This window comes from Lolium perenne, chromosome 4 (assembly GCF_019359855.2).
Source record: "Lolium perenne isolate Kyuss_39 chromosome 4, Kyuss_2.0, whole genome shotgun sequence".
NCBI classification, from domain to species: Eukaryota; Viridiplantae; Streptophyta; class Magnoliopsida; order Poales; family Poaceae; genus Lolium; species Lolium perenne.
This window is the reverse complement of record NC_067247.2, coordinates 62,180,205-62,196,335: the sequence shown is the minus strand read 5'-3', so window position 1 is coordinate 62,196,335 and position 16,131 is coordinate 62,180,205. Positions and strand designations below refer to the sequence as shown.

The following is a 16,131-nucleotide window of genomic DNA, read 5'->3' as shown; positions in this document are numbered from 1 at the left end:
ATAATAGCGTTGCAAAACCTGTACATAGTCTCAATGCATATCGAGTCGCTCATGCGCAAGTACTCATCAACAAGATCACATGGTATTCCATGCGCAAGTTGCCGATTTGCTGCCAAACATTTTTGGTACGAGGACAAGCCAACCTTACCGGTATCACCGAACTTAGCCTCGAAGTAGTCATCGTATGTCCTCACGCCATCAAGAATATCTAGAAACAACTTCCTGGACATCCGACAGCAAAGACAGAATTTCTTCGCCTCATCCAACGGATCGGTTGGGTGCAAATAGTCTCACATAAGATGTGTGTCCACCATCTCGATGTCGGTCTGTGTTGGCCTTGCGCTTCACCGACGAGCCACCCTAAGCTTTGGCAGCAGATAATGGTCGTGCGCCATGCTTGCAGCGGCGAATAAGAGTTCTGTCTCACTGTCAGAGTCCTCATCTGACGATGATTCGATGACATTTTTGTAGAAAAACTCGATTGCCTTGCTACTCATCTGCACAAGTATATGCAACCCCTCAACATGGTCAATGTCTATGCCCACGCCGGTGCAACGAAAGTGAAAGAAATTTGAAGTCGCTCCCATATATACCTGAAAGTCGGTCTGACGATCAAACGAGCAGGTTGTGGGCGCACGGTCAATCGACGCGCCCAAGCGTGCGTCTGCACAAGAGTTGCTGGCGTGGCCGGTAGCGGGATGGAGGCCAGTAGGTAGCCGACTCCGACAACATGTGAGCTATGTGTCGCCCCAGAGGGCAGATGGCGGAGCTACCTGGGGTGGCGGGCGAGGGTTTGGAGCAGAGGAGTTGCTTCTATCTGTGTTATGTGCCATTGACGGGTGGGCCCAGGATAGCCAAAGGGAGGACACGGGAGGACTTCCGCGCTGACGCATCGGCGGCCCAAATTTGATGAACGGATGGGTCTTGGTCCGCGCAAGTCAGCCCATTTTGGTTGCCCCGGTGGAGTATACGTGGCCGATCCGCCTGTCCGGTGGAGCATGCGTGGCAAAACCGATTGCCTCTAATGCTCCAACGCGACATGATAAGAATTAGCTACCAGCTTTTTTGTATCACCGGAAGGAGCAGTTTTTTGGATCACAAGAACGAGCTAGTATATTGATGAACATGGAAAATGAACTGAAGCCTGCCAGTATCTTATTCGATCATGCACCAGTGCGTTGGTTTTATCTGCCGACTTCATGAGCCGAGGCTACAATGGCTTACCATGACTAGTCACAAGAATTTTGATCCTTCGAAAAGCAAAATTAACGTACAGTACATCTACAACACATGCCAGCAGAATACGGTCCTGGATGTACCGCAAGGTGAAGGTGTGCTAGCAGACTAACTTGGTACTTTCAGCTTCTGGGTCTTCTGCATCACAACCGGAAGCTTGCGAGCAACAAGACTTGGGTCTGCATATGCTGCGGAGTCGGAAGGATATCCTTCCTACATTGTACGAAAATTAGATGAAAAAACAATATATCTAAACATGCTTGACATGAAATTATTCACCGAAAAGTAGTTGGTCGACAGGTCGAGAGAGAACATACCGCAGACATGGCAGCAAATGTTGCTTCCCTCCAGCAGAGTTCACGCAGTACCACGGGTTTCGCACCCTCCTTGCTTCCAAAAGAACAATGCAAACGGGTATCCCTCAATCTCATTACTGCGCCATCAACCCTAAGCTGCCAAGTTTGGTATATGCAGGGACAATAAAAAGTCATTAGGCTCCTCTGACTTGTGTTGAAACGGAGCTTAAGAGTGCGAGGATTAATATTAAACGTTTGCATGAGATGATGTGAATGCGCATTGCAACCAAAACCACACCTGCTTGGTGGGTTCATGCTTGAATTTGAGCTTCAGAATTTGAATCCCCTTCAAAAGGGTCTTCTTTATTAGATTTCAATCAGAGCGTCAACCTTAGACCCAGTTTGTTGTGAAGAATGAACACATTGTAAATACTAACGCTAAGCTTTTGTCATTCTTTCAGGGGCAACTAGGAAAAGTAAAAATTGTAAACTAAATGTAAAGAAACTATTTGGTGATTTCCTTTTTGTGTACGATGTAACATTTCCCTTATATATTCTGTTCATATTAGAAAGACATCAGGTGTAAAATGCAAGGCAGTAGATCATACCCAAAAGCGCAAGAGCAGAAACCAACCAGACGGCATCACCCTCTGCAGACATGCAATCAAAGAATATCAAATATGTTGAACCAAAGATGATGTTACCATACAAACAGTCCAGCTAAAAATAAGGATTGTTAGAGACCACTTACCACTCGCGCTGTAAGGAATGAAATACCACTATCCGCTAACTCATCTTCATACAAGATAACCTAAAGGTGAGATGCCAAGGACTCAGGGTAAGCCAACAAACATAGAGCAATCATGGAAAAAAATCTGGTTCCATACCTCATCGTAGAAAAGAATTGGTTCTTTGGCAGAAAGGGCAACAAGGTCGATCCGGTCATCAGTGTCCTCCCAACACAGACTGCTACATTCATCTAAACCTGTTTGCATCTGGAAAAGAAACAAGCCATAAAAACCTAATGGTCAGAATGTGGAATCTAGCAGGAAGAAAAGTATACCGGCCCAAGGAGAAAAAACAGTGTCAAAACAGGTGAAACTAACATAGCAGAGATAAGGTCCATACAGTGTCTTGGTTCAGAGCTACAGCATCACTCCCACAGTACGGTGTAGTGAATGTATAGTCATAATCAAGTATCACTTGATCGGAAGGATTACTGCAAGAAAAAAGAAACTAAATGAACCTCCTCTTGGCTCTTTGCTTAATAAGCCCGCATCACATGAAATTTCAAGTTAATTGTTCTACTCCCTCTGTCAGTCTGTCCTGAATTAGATGTCTCATATTTGTTTAAATTTGCACGTGCCTGAAACGTGTGTAGATGCATGCGTATCTAAACAAATCTGCGACAAGTAATTCAGGACAGAGGGAGTACTACATTTTTCCTACAGAAATCACACTTTTGGCAGAGACTAGAGTGAACATATATACACATCAAAAAAATTAGAAATGGAAGACTGGTCGTAAAGAGTAAATTAAGCCATCTTGTCGCCATGACGCCATGTTTGTACTTGTGACCAAAGCTTGACCCTGTGAGACAAATTGGCTATACTTCCATACAGTGGTGACGCCAAACAAACCCGACACCTTTCACTAGAAACACTTCCTAGCACACTTAAGTAACAAAGTAGGGATATAGAAGAACCTTCTGAATTTCCATTTCGCTGCAGCAGGAACCTGAACAGGTGGCAATGCCTCTTGTTTCCATTGCTTGAGAGCATCAAGCGCATTGAAATGCAATCTGATGCCAGTTTGAGGGTGTTGAAGAGACACAGAACTCTCTCCAAACACCATTTCAGGTAAATGTGTTGTTTGAAGTTTATCTTCAAATCTGAAGAACATAATAGAGATAAGATTAACAAACAATCTCTCCCTATACATTAGTATAAGTTACAATTAATTCATATACAGCCATTTCTGTGCTTACAAAAAATGATACTGTGGACATACACAATATTAGTTAAGCAAGCAAAATGCACTCCTCCAAACCTAAAGATGCAGAACAAGTAATCAATTACCTAGTATTATTTGTTACTCCAGTAATTGATTGCTGGCTCATTGATGTGGAGAGAATGGAGCAAATATGATTCAGAATTTGAGAATTCTATACACATAGAAAGGCTTTGCATTCCACGAGTAACCATCAATAAAGCAAAACTAACCGTCAATAAAGCAAAACATACCTAATTTCTTTCTATACGTTATACACAAAAGAATCTACAGACTAGACAAACAGGATATCTACAATCAAATTCAATAACTGATCAAGTACCAGGTAATGTTCAGCCAATAACAAGTCAGGAACCCAAGTTTCCACAACTCTACAGTTGCCGCTAATCAGATGAAAAGGGGGCGGAAAGATTAGGGTTTACGGTTGGGGGTGGCTCGTACAGGCTCACGGAGGCGGAGTTGAGAATGGGCCCCTTGTGGGACTGAATGACCCATCCCTTCACCCGCACGCCTCCGGGGATCGACTCCGCTCCCGCCGCCTTCAGGTCGCCTGCCGTCGGGCCGTCCCACGCCGCCGCACACATGTCTGTTCCTCTGGTTCGCTGGCTGCGAGTCTCGGGGTAGGTCATTCAGAAGAACAGTCAACGCGGAACAGCTCTCTAGTACTATAAAAGTTCACCTTTGTATCCCCGCCGCTCGAAAAGAATTGAACGGATGTGATTCACTACTACTCGATCCATAAAATGCACGCGGCCTTAATCTCTCCAGACCATAAATACCCTTTAGACAAGTCTTAAGTTACACTTTTACAATTTTTGAGTGCAAATATTGTTTTGAATATTTAGATTGAGAACCTGTAAATCACAAGTATATGCTTGGCTCGATGAGTATTATTATCCCAAGGGCGAATAGATGATGCGTTACCCATGTCTTAAATAAATAAAACTGTAACTTTTTTACTCTACTTTTTTGAATATACTAGTTGGATGCCCGTGCTTCGCTACGGTTTCACTAAATTTATTTTGTTGCACTACATGCAAATACAATACAAGTGAAAATTCACGTGTATTAAAGATGTTAACATGATATTTACAAAATAATTAAGGTTTAACTTCACTTTTAAGTGCAATCTAATGAAGATGTAATTCAACACTGATTCTTGCAGGCTATGTGCTTTTCGTTGTACCGGTGACAATGATATTGATCAGTGAGATTTTTGAGATGTTTAAGATGTTCAACTAAACTATGATGGCGCAACCTCATAAAAATTATTTGAGAAAATCTGATGGCACATTGCACGTGAAAAGAAAATATTTGTGTCGCATAATTGTGCACATCAAAATAATTTTTTAAAACTATTTAGCATTTGTACTACAACCAGGTAAAGAAGATCACAAAGATGTTAGAAGAGGTAATGAAAACCAAGATCATGAATACACATGTATGCCCATCTTCGAGAGTGCAGAAGAAAGCAACTTGTCAATTTTCCACATCAAGTTCTATCATGCAAACAAGAAGTAGTTGAATCGTTGATATCCGTTCCACCAACGTTTTAATATAATACTTCATCTTTTTGCTAGAAAAAGTGATGAAATTGAAATATATCTGATATAGCATATTATGGGATCAACACCGGATGGTACATAAGATCAAATTTATGACCTCGCAAACAAGAAAAAAAAGGGAAAACATTAACATTTTGTCTAGGATAATGGCAAGCAGCTTAAGTTTTTTTTGCGTCTAAAGTAATAGCACAAGCAAGTAAATTAGCCTAAGAAAATCTTTTTTTTTCATTGTACCATAATCTTCAAAAGGAGGGAAACCATAAAATGTTTATTCAAAGTTGAGGAGCAAGAGTTATAGAGAGGTTAACCTAGGTTACGAACAACTATAATGGAGAGCTTGCATGCGCATCGACAGCTGAATGAAAAACTTGGATTACCTCTCTTTTTACCAATAGCAATTCCACCTACTTATAGACAACCAAGAGATCAATCTCTAGAAATAGCAAACCGAACAATAAAATGCTTCGAAAAGTACATACAGTGTAGCAATAACTTGCACCTCTCACAACTTATACTCACACAACAACTGAGTGCAAGGCACACCTAAATCCCTTCGCGAAAAGTGCTTTAACTATATGACTCGTCTAGCGGACGCACAGGCGCCCGCTCGTACGTTCTGGCGCACCCCCGTAAAAGGAAGGACACTGACCCGATTTCCCTCATGGACCCTAGCGAGTAGAGACCACCCCGATTTCCTTGTCTCCCTCCTGCCCCAACCTCCTCCGACTTACCAGCCCAACCATGCTCGCCGCCAGCCTCCCCCACTCTAGCATGCGCGCTCTCCGCCGTCGATTTCCCATCCAGAGCACGTGATGGCCGCCTACGAGGTTCGTCGTCTCCCGACGCACAAGCTCGACGCCACCTCCTTCTTCCCGCCCCTCCGTCGGCTTTCTCTCGCCTTGCCGCCAGCTTACCCACACGACCTTGCCTAGCCGAGAGCAGCTGTCCCGGGGGCAGCAATATCACAGGCACGTGGACGGCAAAAGGTTCCTCAGGAACCGCACCGGAGGAAGACTGGAAAACTTACCCATTCGGATGTTGTGCATTTAATCCTTCCACTTCTGTTTATGTACACAATATCTTGTTATACACACAAGAGCCATCTCTTCTTTATTCTCTGCCAATTTGTTGCCTAACACCCTAACCTCATAATGGTTTCATTTCGTAAGAGGCAATGAAAAAAATATTTAGAAATTTCAAAAAAAAAAATCACAAAAAAACATGTACATCTCCATAATATATGTGTGTTCATCAAATTTCGCGAGGAACCAATATGTTTTCTAGTCTATGCAAAAAAAAAAATTATCTTCTGAAAAGCCTTGTTTTTAGCATTGAATTTTGTCTTTCTACACACGCCACACCACAAGTCGTTTTTTCATGAAATGACTTTGTGAACGCGTAGCACGTGAAGATACACGTGCGAATCTTTTGTTTCAATCTTTTAAAAAAAATCAAAATATGCGTAACATGCATTTTAAAATAAAGGAAGCATATGCTCGCATGTGCCAAAATACCACTCTCATTACAAACTACTTCCTCTGCGGTAGCTAATATGAAAAGGAGGGAGTAACTAATCCAAACAGTCTCTGAAATGTTATTAAAAAAAACTCATTGAATGGTTACTCCATGCTGCCATACCCTTCGGTTCCGAACATGGTTCGTCGTGAAATTCCGATTGACACTCAATATTAGGACATGTAACCTGATAAATAGAAAAGGTTATCAGGACGCGAATGAAATAATCATAGGTAATCATGGAAATGATAGGGTACACCATGAAGAGTTATACCGTCCATCTAGGAAGCAAATACTATCTCCATCCCAAGGCAAAGCTTATATTTTTTTGAAAAGTCAAATTGAGTAAAGTTTGACTAAACTTTTAGAAGAATCTATCAACAAATATGATATTTTGTATTTTACATGTTAACTATTTTTGATAAAAACTTGATCAAGCTTGATATAGTATGACTTTTTGAAAAGTTATAAGCCTTAAATCTTAGGATGGAGGTAGTATCTTCATAGCATCCATTGTAGTAGCCACCACATGAAGACCATTCGCATCTGGTTCCTAATTATCACTAGAAAATAGAAGACTTACTTGACACTCTCATAACACCAGAAGTACAATAACTACAAAATAAATTCCAGATCAGTCTCGCATGGTAAATCAAGTGCCAATACTCATTTATCAAGTATTCAAGTTGGGGATGCCCCATTTCTAAAAAAAAAACAAGTATTCAAGTGCCAGAAGTTTTAAAAAAAATCCAAGAGTGAGTGTGATGTCCATCTAGAAAATAAATTAACAATACAGTTCCATTGAACCATATAGCACCAAGTTGCATCTGTTTTTAAATATCTAGCTGATCTAAGAGTTGTAAGAACAACCTATGGAACAACAAAGTAGAAAGATCACAACTGGTTGATTCATACATGACATGATTGGAGCAGGTGCATGTCTCAGCGAGCATAACAAACAGATATACCTGTACACGCGACTATGTCACATAACATTTGGTTTTCTGCCATCTTCTCCAAACGATCATTGTTTCCAGTATTTGCAAAGATTAAAAAAATACATATATTACATTGCTCATCATATTGGAGCATGAATAGTAAAATTAGAGTTGCGAACAAATTCGCCAAAAAAGGGAGTTTTAAAGAAACATGAATAATGAATTACCACAGGCAACCAAACAACTCACACGTCCTTAATTCAGTGCAGCAATAATGTACACGTAGCTAGCAAAATCTTTGCTCTGTATTTTTGTTCATGCTCTAGTTTGCTATGCATTCAATGAAAGGTGGGCCCAATTTTCTTCCTCAGCTCGTCCCTACTGTTGCTGCTAGCTTTGCAATGCTAATGCTCTATTCCTGCACAGTTTTCAGAACAAACCAGCAGGGACCAACTAAAGCAAACGGCCACAGGGAGGTCACCTCTCACCTGAAGTGACTTTGGAGAGTGGAGACGAAGATGGAGAGGAATTGGCTGGCGGAGATGCCGAGCTGTAGACCCAACCACGGAACGAGGACCCACCGCTGCACATCCGCAGGTTGCACGGAACTGACAACCGGTGGCGATGCGATGAAATGGAGGCGCCAAGAGGCAAGCGATGTTGCTCCTGGTGGGTTGCGACTTCGAGTCTTCGACCTGCTCGTTGGTTTCTCCGGCTGCATGCGGATGGATGAGGAATGTGCGGCGCGCCTTGGCACTGACCCGACGTCGCATGGACAGAAGGCGGGCGGGCGAGGCCGCAGGTCAGTGGCGCGATTCGGGCGGCCAGGTCGATCTGTGACGGTGGAAGTCAGGCGAGTAGGTGGCGCAGACGATGTCCCGGGCAGGACTGGCGGTGGCAGCCAATGGATGGAAGAGGCGGCCCCCAATGGGAAGAAAATCCTAGCTCAGTCGCGCGATGCGGAAGCGGGAAGGTAGTGCCGCTTATTTTTCTCCCCTTGGCAAACGTAAAGCGGGTTGTTACCGATATTGTTGGATCAGATAGGATATTTAATTTTAAAAATATATCTTCTTCTCTTCCGTACTTATCTAGATTGGACGTGGAGGGTATTATTGTCCATCCTGAAAATGTGACACCAGGCATTCACCAGTTTGCTCTTAATAGTAAAGATATAATAAATTATATTAATAATAATTTTATGGTTTGCTAGAAAATTATATTCATAATATAAGATAAGATCCTCTTTTTTCACTAAAATATAATTTTTTCTTGCTTTTGAAATAAAATTGTAGTAAAGTTAGCGGTCAATGATAGATTTTGAAGAGTGTGTCAATGTCCAAAACATTCTCTATTTTGTTTTGAAGGAAGTATTTGAAAACAACATGGTTATTATGATAAAATAATCAAGGTAATAAATGGGAGATTCCATGGTCCTCATATTGTTGTTTTTCCCTTTCGAAATATTGTACCCTATCAAGCTAGATGTTAAAAGCAACTTATAGGTTTTGTCCTCAAAAGGCAAATATAGTAGCGGACGAGCTAGCTAACCCGATACCGTGATGGTCATGGAAATGTTTGGCTTGGTGAGCCTCATGATTTGTTAGGCATCTATCAGCGAATCACGCCAACGTGGTTGACTACTAAAGCTTACTCCTTATCATAAAAATATTTTGAAACTTTTTGAAATGGAAATTATTTTGAATGTTGACTATATGTGTATGATTAAACACATCAATTTCCAATGTGTAATGTGATATTTTATAATATGGCAATATGAGTTTCAGTCGAGAAAGAACAAACTTACTTTATATACTCATGAACAAAGGAGCAAGTAGTTTGATTTCATAGGGCCCTCGAATGGTAATAGACCCACTAACGCCATTTGAGAATGGGGTATTTGCTATAATGCTTTTGGTTTACACCCATTTTAAATGCACTTTTAGTTTGGGCCCTATTGGTTCTTATTTATTCCCTTCCAGCCGTGTTATATTTCTCATACATCACATCACACATCTATACACTTTTGTCATATGTTCCACGAGGTGCACAAGAGCACACTATCTGACTTGAAAACAAAACTGTAATTTTGAAAGAGAAAAATTACACATCTGATAGTATTGTTTGTTTTCATCAACTCCACTTTCATTTATTGGTTTTGCGTTTTTCTTGAGCCACATATTTTCCCACCGGGACAGAAATCCCATGATAAATTTTTTGGGTATACATCATATATATGTAGTTGTCCATGGAAAAAAAAACTCATAAGGCTAGCCTGGATTTTAAAAATCAAGAATTGCATGCAAAATAGATTATGCAAAAAAGTTCGTGCGGTTTTCAATTTGAAATACCAATAGGAAAAAAACCCTAAGGAACAACATCATCTTAAATTTGTATGAAATTCCTTTTAATCAGGAGGCACTTCATTCAAGATTTATAACAATGCCAAGTTGAAAATGCATGTTGCAATGGTTTAGTTTGGCAAGGCAAAACCTGTCTTGTACAGTTGTACTATATCAACAATCCCAGACAAAAGCACAGCTAAGCATATATCTCACCCTGGCCTCAGGAACCTGTTAAAATAAACATAACACTGCATTTCGTTGTCCTGTAGACACGGCCACGCAGGAACCTGTTAAAATAAACAGTACTACAGGTATAGATTAGGCAGCAGCAAACAACAATTTGGGGGACAGACCCCCACCCCTATCCTTCTCCCTCCCTCCCGTTCTCCTAGTGCTCCACCAAATCTAGGGCCGGACGGCCCCTCCCCTCTCCTCTCCGGCGGCGGCCGGCGGCGAGCAGGGCGAGGGTCCCCTCCCTGTAAAGTAGTAGTCTAGACTAGGCTTTGTCCTGATGTTTGTGCTTGGCTTTATGCTAGTTTGGAGTGAATCGCCGGAGCTAGCAGGCCGCTTCCGGCGTTCAGTGGCCCTCCTCCTCACCGCAGTGCTCCTATGGTTGGAGCCGGAGGCGGGGAAGAGAAGAGCTGCTGACATCTCCTTCAATAAGTCTGCATCTTGTTGTGCTTCTGGCTCGGGCTGTCTGTTCCTTTCTTCTTCTTGCAACCATGGATGTGATGGAGGCGGGGAGAAGTGGGGCCATGGTCGGCGTCAGCTAGCACGGCGGGGATCTTCTGCTGCTTTTCTCTGGAGTTCATCAGTAGAGGACGCGCGACGGCATGGTCCGTCTTGCCTCTACTTCTCATGGCCGATTGGCGGCTCTCCAAGGCCACCTGCGAGTGGCTGCTCAACCTCCTGGCCGCAGGCCATCTTGGAGGCCTCTCAGCTCCAGCCGAAGATTTATCGGAGATGCTATCCCAATTGGTTCGTCCCCGGCGTTGGCATCGCTGCTCCGGCCGTGGAGTTCAAGCTGTGGTGGAGAAAGGGCCCAAGTACTCGATTGCTTTCTCTAGTTTCGTTTTGGGGTCCTTTGTGTAAAAGTGCAGGTCCTGGTTGTATTTTTCCTTCCATTTTGGATCTTTATGTAAATGTAATCCCACCGTATAATTTAAGCAGCTGGGTCCGAAACAACAATTTGGCATTCCAGGGTTCAGCTCCCCCAGACTTCGAGAGCCAAAACGGGCGGCGCACGATCAGATCAATCAGCCGCGCACGATCTCTCCCACAAACCCCCCACCCCAATCCCCATTCCACCACCCCCACCTAAATCCCCAAAGTCCTCCTAAAACCCTAGACGCGCCAGCCAACCCCCGCCGCCACCGCCGCCGCCAAAATGCAGGCCGCCGCCGCCGTCCACCGGCCCCACCTCCTCGCGGCATCCCCTCTCCGCACCCGCGCCGTCCACCGCCCCTCCACCGTCCGCATGGCGCTCCGCGCGGACGGTCCCTCCGTGGCCATCGTGGGCGCCACGGGCGCGGTGGGGGAGGAGTTCCTGCGCGTCATCACCGCGCGCGACTTCCCCTACCGCGGCCTCCGCCTGCTCGCCAGCGAGCGCTCGGCCGGCAAGCGCGTCGCCTTCGAGGGCCGCGACTACGCCGTGCAGGACCTCGCGGCGCCCGGGGCCTTCGACGGGGTCGACATCGCGCTCTTCAGCGCCGGCGGGAGCGTCAGCCGCGCCTACGCGCCTCAGGCTGTCGCCTGCGGGGCCGTCGTGGTTGATAACAGCTCCGCGTACCGGATGGACCCGGATGTGCCGCTCGTGATACCGGAGGTCAACCCCGAGGCCATGGCGGACGTCCGGCTCGGGAAGGGGGCGATTGTCGCCAACCCCAACTGCTCTACCATCATCTGCCTCATGGCCGTCACGCCGCTGCACCGCCACGCCAAGGTACCACTGCAAAACCCTTTTCTATCGATATATGCACAGAGAATGGCTCCCATTTTTCATTATTGAAACTAGAGTCATAGAGATTTAACAGGGGAAAAACTGTCAATCAAGTGCTTAAGTGCTTATCCAACCTTCCACAAAGATTTTTAGGGGAAGGATACCTGTGAATGTTTCAATCAAGTTTACAGGGATCTGACTGTTAATTGGCCTGATTTTCCGAAAACCAAACACATGCCATTCTCCTCAGACACGGTAACATCCCTGCACAGATGTTGCAACTTTCGCCACTTAAGTCCTTCTAAATATCAAGCATCCCCAACCTTGTTCAAACACTATAAACACAGTGATGAGCTGGGAGAAACTAAGATTACATAACCTAGGGCATTATATACAGAGCATCTCCAAGCCGAATATGCTCCCCCAAAACAGGTTCTAGTACCATCCTCAGTCACCTTCCTACAGTGTCTGTAGAAATATCAGTCGCACGCATTAATCCTGGCCAAAACTGACACTGCCCTGGTTTAGCCTTACTTTGCTTCGTGGCAATTCTGGATAAATATTTTGACATTAAGAGAGCCACATACCATCCTTATTTTCTTGTTTCCATGATGAGGGGCAGTAGAGAAATAGTGAGAAAATAAAATCAGAGGTTAAATTCAGTTCTGACTTCTACACACCTCTACACTATTCTACATAATCTGGCCCTCTAATCATATGTGTTGTAGTGGGTTTAAGAGTATTCTAGCTACGAGTTGCAACTAGGCTGTTTGTATTTCTTTTCCTAGCTTTAAGTAGTGTGAGTGGAGCTAAGTAGTGAAGGCTCATGCAGCCTATAAATAGAGGTCCAGCCTCTGCCTATGTAACCAGACCATGTACCATCTACCTATCAATAAAGAGAACTTTGTGTTCTTGTTTTAGATCTTGGATTAGATCTTGTGTTGAGAGTTTTGAACTAAACTCTTGACAGCTTCCGCCCCTAGAGCGATATCTAGCTTACACCCCTAGAGCGATATCTAGCGCAGCACGTTGAAGTGGTTCCTTCAACATTTCTGCTGTCCACGTTGTAGCAACACGGTAGAATTGTTCCTCCACAACATTGTGCTGCTTTATTCCAGAATCCATTTACAAAGCAAACTAGCATGATTAATCAGTTAATCTGAGATAGTCTCACCCAGCTACCATTGGTCCTTAAGTTGACAGATCACATGCCACCTGACCAAGTGGGTATTTCCTACCCCTTGGTTCGCCTGTCATAGCAGCATAGTCCCATATAAATCTGTACGTTTCACTACTCCTCTTGGAATGGTAAACACTTTAGGACAATAATAGATATATCTCCTTTAGGAAGCAGAACGGCTTTGGTTAAACAGAAGAAGTTCCATGATTTCTGCTATCCAAACCTTAAACTGATACTAAATTATTATGAAATATGGGAACCTGGGATGCTGGGACCGAAGGAAAGCCAAAATCTCCTAATATTCGAAAGATTAATCTCAACTTGGCAGTTGCAAGGACTGATGTACCAATAATCCGAGAACAGTTATCTTATGGGGAAAATGGAGCAGGGGCTTATCCTGTTAATTTAAAGAAAGGTTATTTTAAGGAAGATCAGTTGCCTGGAAGGCTCGAATTTAAGAATTTTCCATATGACTCAAGTTCTTCTAATTGGAAAAGGAGAGGAACGTATCAAGTTCCTTGAATAACTACCTTTTCAGCTCATAGTTAATAGAGAGCAGTTTGACCCAACAAAGATATCCATTAGTCATGCTTCTTCAGTGGCACATGAAAATTGAAATAGTTCTCTAAATGGAGATGTCTATGAGCTATAACCCATTAACCCATGCAATTTTTTAAAGATACTTAATATTATTTGATGAATTATGCGATGCTTGTTAGGAGTACCCATAAATTAGGCTTGGTTAGTTACTCATATTTATGTGCCCTGATCTGCTTCAGATCTTCACAGCATTTGTATTGTGTGAGTTAGAGTATTTTGTAATATGTTCACTATTGTTGAGGTGTAGTAAGAAGGATATGTATCATGTAAAAGTTTGGTTGTGGACTGACCAAATACATTGATGACAATCTTATGATCGTCAATGCGGCAGGTCTCAAGGATGGTTGTAAGCACATACCAAGCAGCAAGTGGCGCTGGTGCTGCAGCCATGAAAGAACTCGAACTTCAGACTCGAGAGGTGAACTTTTCTCCCCTAATATGTTGCTCTTCGTGCTAATTCAGTTATGTTACTGACATTGTACACTTTATTTAGGTCTTGGAAGGAAAGGCTCCAACGTGCAACATTTTTAGTCAACAGGTTGCAACTCTAATGCCCTCCTGTGCACATGCTGATTTGATTTTTTTTTGTTATCACCAGAAATGCTGAATATATATTTTTCCTTTTGCAGTATGCTTTCAATATTTTTTCACATAATGCACCTATTCTTGAAAATGGCTATAATGAAGAAGAGATGAAAATGGTGAAAGAGACCAGAAAAATCTGGGTAAGTGAAAGCCTGATCAATGCCCATAAGTTCTTTGCACTACTGTCAAACTTTCTCCTAATTTACCTGTTGAGCAAACAGAAATCTGATCCTAACTCTGTGCTCTATTTCCAGAATGACGAGGATGTAAGAGTAACCGCCACCTGCATACGGGTTCCAACGATGCGTGCTCATGCTGAAAGCATAAATCTGCAGTTTGAAAATCCACTTGATGAGGTTAGCACATGATATAGTTTTGTGTTATGTTACTTATGTATCGGTTCGTATATAGACTTCTTTTCCGAATTGAATGGTTACAATCATAGACCCCGAGCCGCCAGGTAGAAATATGTTTATTGGCTAGCATTGTTCTGGCTGTCATTGTTTTCAGTAAAGTAGAGTTGTTTACTGTTTCTGGTGAGACTTGTTTTTTGACATTGTTGGCTAGGCCAATTAATTTATTCCACATTGCACTCCAGAACTTATAACACTCTGTATTATTTTTCCTTCCTTACTCATTGCAACTGATACTACCTCCGTTCCAATGAGTAAGGCTTATATTATTTTTGAGAAGTCAAACCATGTAAAGTTTTACCAATTTTTTACAAAAAAAATCATTAACATGTAAAATACAAAATCTGAAAAGAAGTCATTAGATACATCGTGAAATATATTTTCATCTGATATCAGTAGAATATCATATTTGTTGGTATAGTTTTCTATAAATGTATGGTCAAACTTTACTTGGCTTGACTTTTCAAAACAATATAAGCCTTCTTCATTGGAACGGAGGGAGTGGCTTTTTATGGTTAGCCGGTTTATATTGCTCCATCTAATAGAATATTATTATACATCAGGAGACACCTTGTTAGATGATACCTCTATATACTTGTTCAAATTCTAAAATTGTTTGCATTTGTGTTTGAAGGACACAGCCAGACAAATCTTGAGGGCAGCCCCTGGTGTTACCATTAAAGATGACCGAGCTTCCAATCGCTTCCCTACACCTCTGGAGGTAATTGGACAGTTGATTTTCTAAGATGGATATCTTTTGACTCACCATTTCTTTGTTTTCATTCATGCACATTTTTCATCCATAATATTATTCATCTTATTCTAAAAAAAAGATAGTTCGATCTTAAAATATGTACACTGGAGTTGCACTGGTCTATTATTTGCTGGAAAAAGTAGAGCAGATGTTTTTTATTTATCCTGATACTCTCCTTTTCAGGTATCTGATAAAGATGATGTATCAGTGGGTAGAATCCGTCAGGACTTGTCTCAAGATGATAACAGAGGGTATAATCATGTTTTGCAGTTACAGTTATAATTTTGTTTCTTATGATTGTTTATACGACTTTTACACTGGATCTAATCAGCTCCTCAATGGCAGGTTGGAAATATTTGTGTGTGGAGATCAGATACGTAAAGGTGCCGCGCTGAATGCTGTGCAGATTGCTGAAATGCTACTGAAGTGATTGCCATCTGTATTTCGTCTCTTATTCATCATTGCTCTAGACATTGATGGATTGATGTACTCTGGTTAGTTTGAGCTCAGTTTTGGCCGGTCACCTTTTTGTAATCTATCATCCCAGCTAAAGTACTGGAAGACAGGTTTTTGTTATCTGTTGCACATGTAAGTGCATTCAGGAGTTAAGAAATGCAGGTTCATCACTAGTTGAAAATTTGACTTAATTTGTGTCTTGTGTCAAATGCCTAGATGTTTCTGTGGACTAAAGGGGGGCCAAGGAGGCCAACAAGTTCTAGAGTTTGCGATGTTTCTTGTTGTATAACCATGGCCTAGCT

The 16,131-nt window shown here is 42.5% G+C and overlaps 2 protein-coding genes across 2 annotated transcripts; one reads left to right on the top strand and one right to left on the bottom strand.

Moving 5' to 3' along the window:
• Positions 1-1,133: 1,133 nt before the first annotated feature.
• Positions 1,134-4,177, bottom strand: LOC127292735 (TIP41-like protein). Its single transcript, XM_051322187.2, has 8 exons — positions 3,984-4,177; positions 3,238-3,423; positions 2,661-2,751; positions 2,420-2,527; positions 2,284-2,343; positions 2,141-2,182; positions 1,554-1,688; positions 1,134-1,449 (listed from the first exon to the last, which is right to left on the bottom strand). The coding sequence occupies exons 1-8, from the start codon at positions 4,169-4,171 to the stop codon at positions 1,345-1,347; spliced, it is 915 nt and encodes a 304-aa protein (XP_051178147.1). The 5' UTR covers positions 4,172-4,177; the 3' UTR covers positions 1,134-1,344.
• Positions 4,178-11,182: 7,005 nt separating this feature from the next.
• LOC127292734 (uncharacterized) lies at positions 11,183-16,020 on the top strand. Its single transcript, XM_051322186.2, has 8 exons — positions 11,183-11,844; positions 13,953-14,039; positions 14,115-14,159; positions 14,251-14,346; positions 14,461-14,562; positions 15,254-15,340; positions 15,557-15,624; positions 15,719-16,020. Exons 1-8 carry the CDS (start codon positions 11,290-11,292, stop codon positions 15,801-15,803), a joined length of 1,125 nt encoding a protein of 374 aa, XP_051178146.1. The 5' UTR covers positions 11,183-11,289; the 3' UTR covers positions 15,804-16,020.
• Positions 16,021-16,131: the final 111 nt, after the last annotated feature.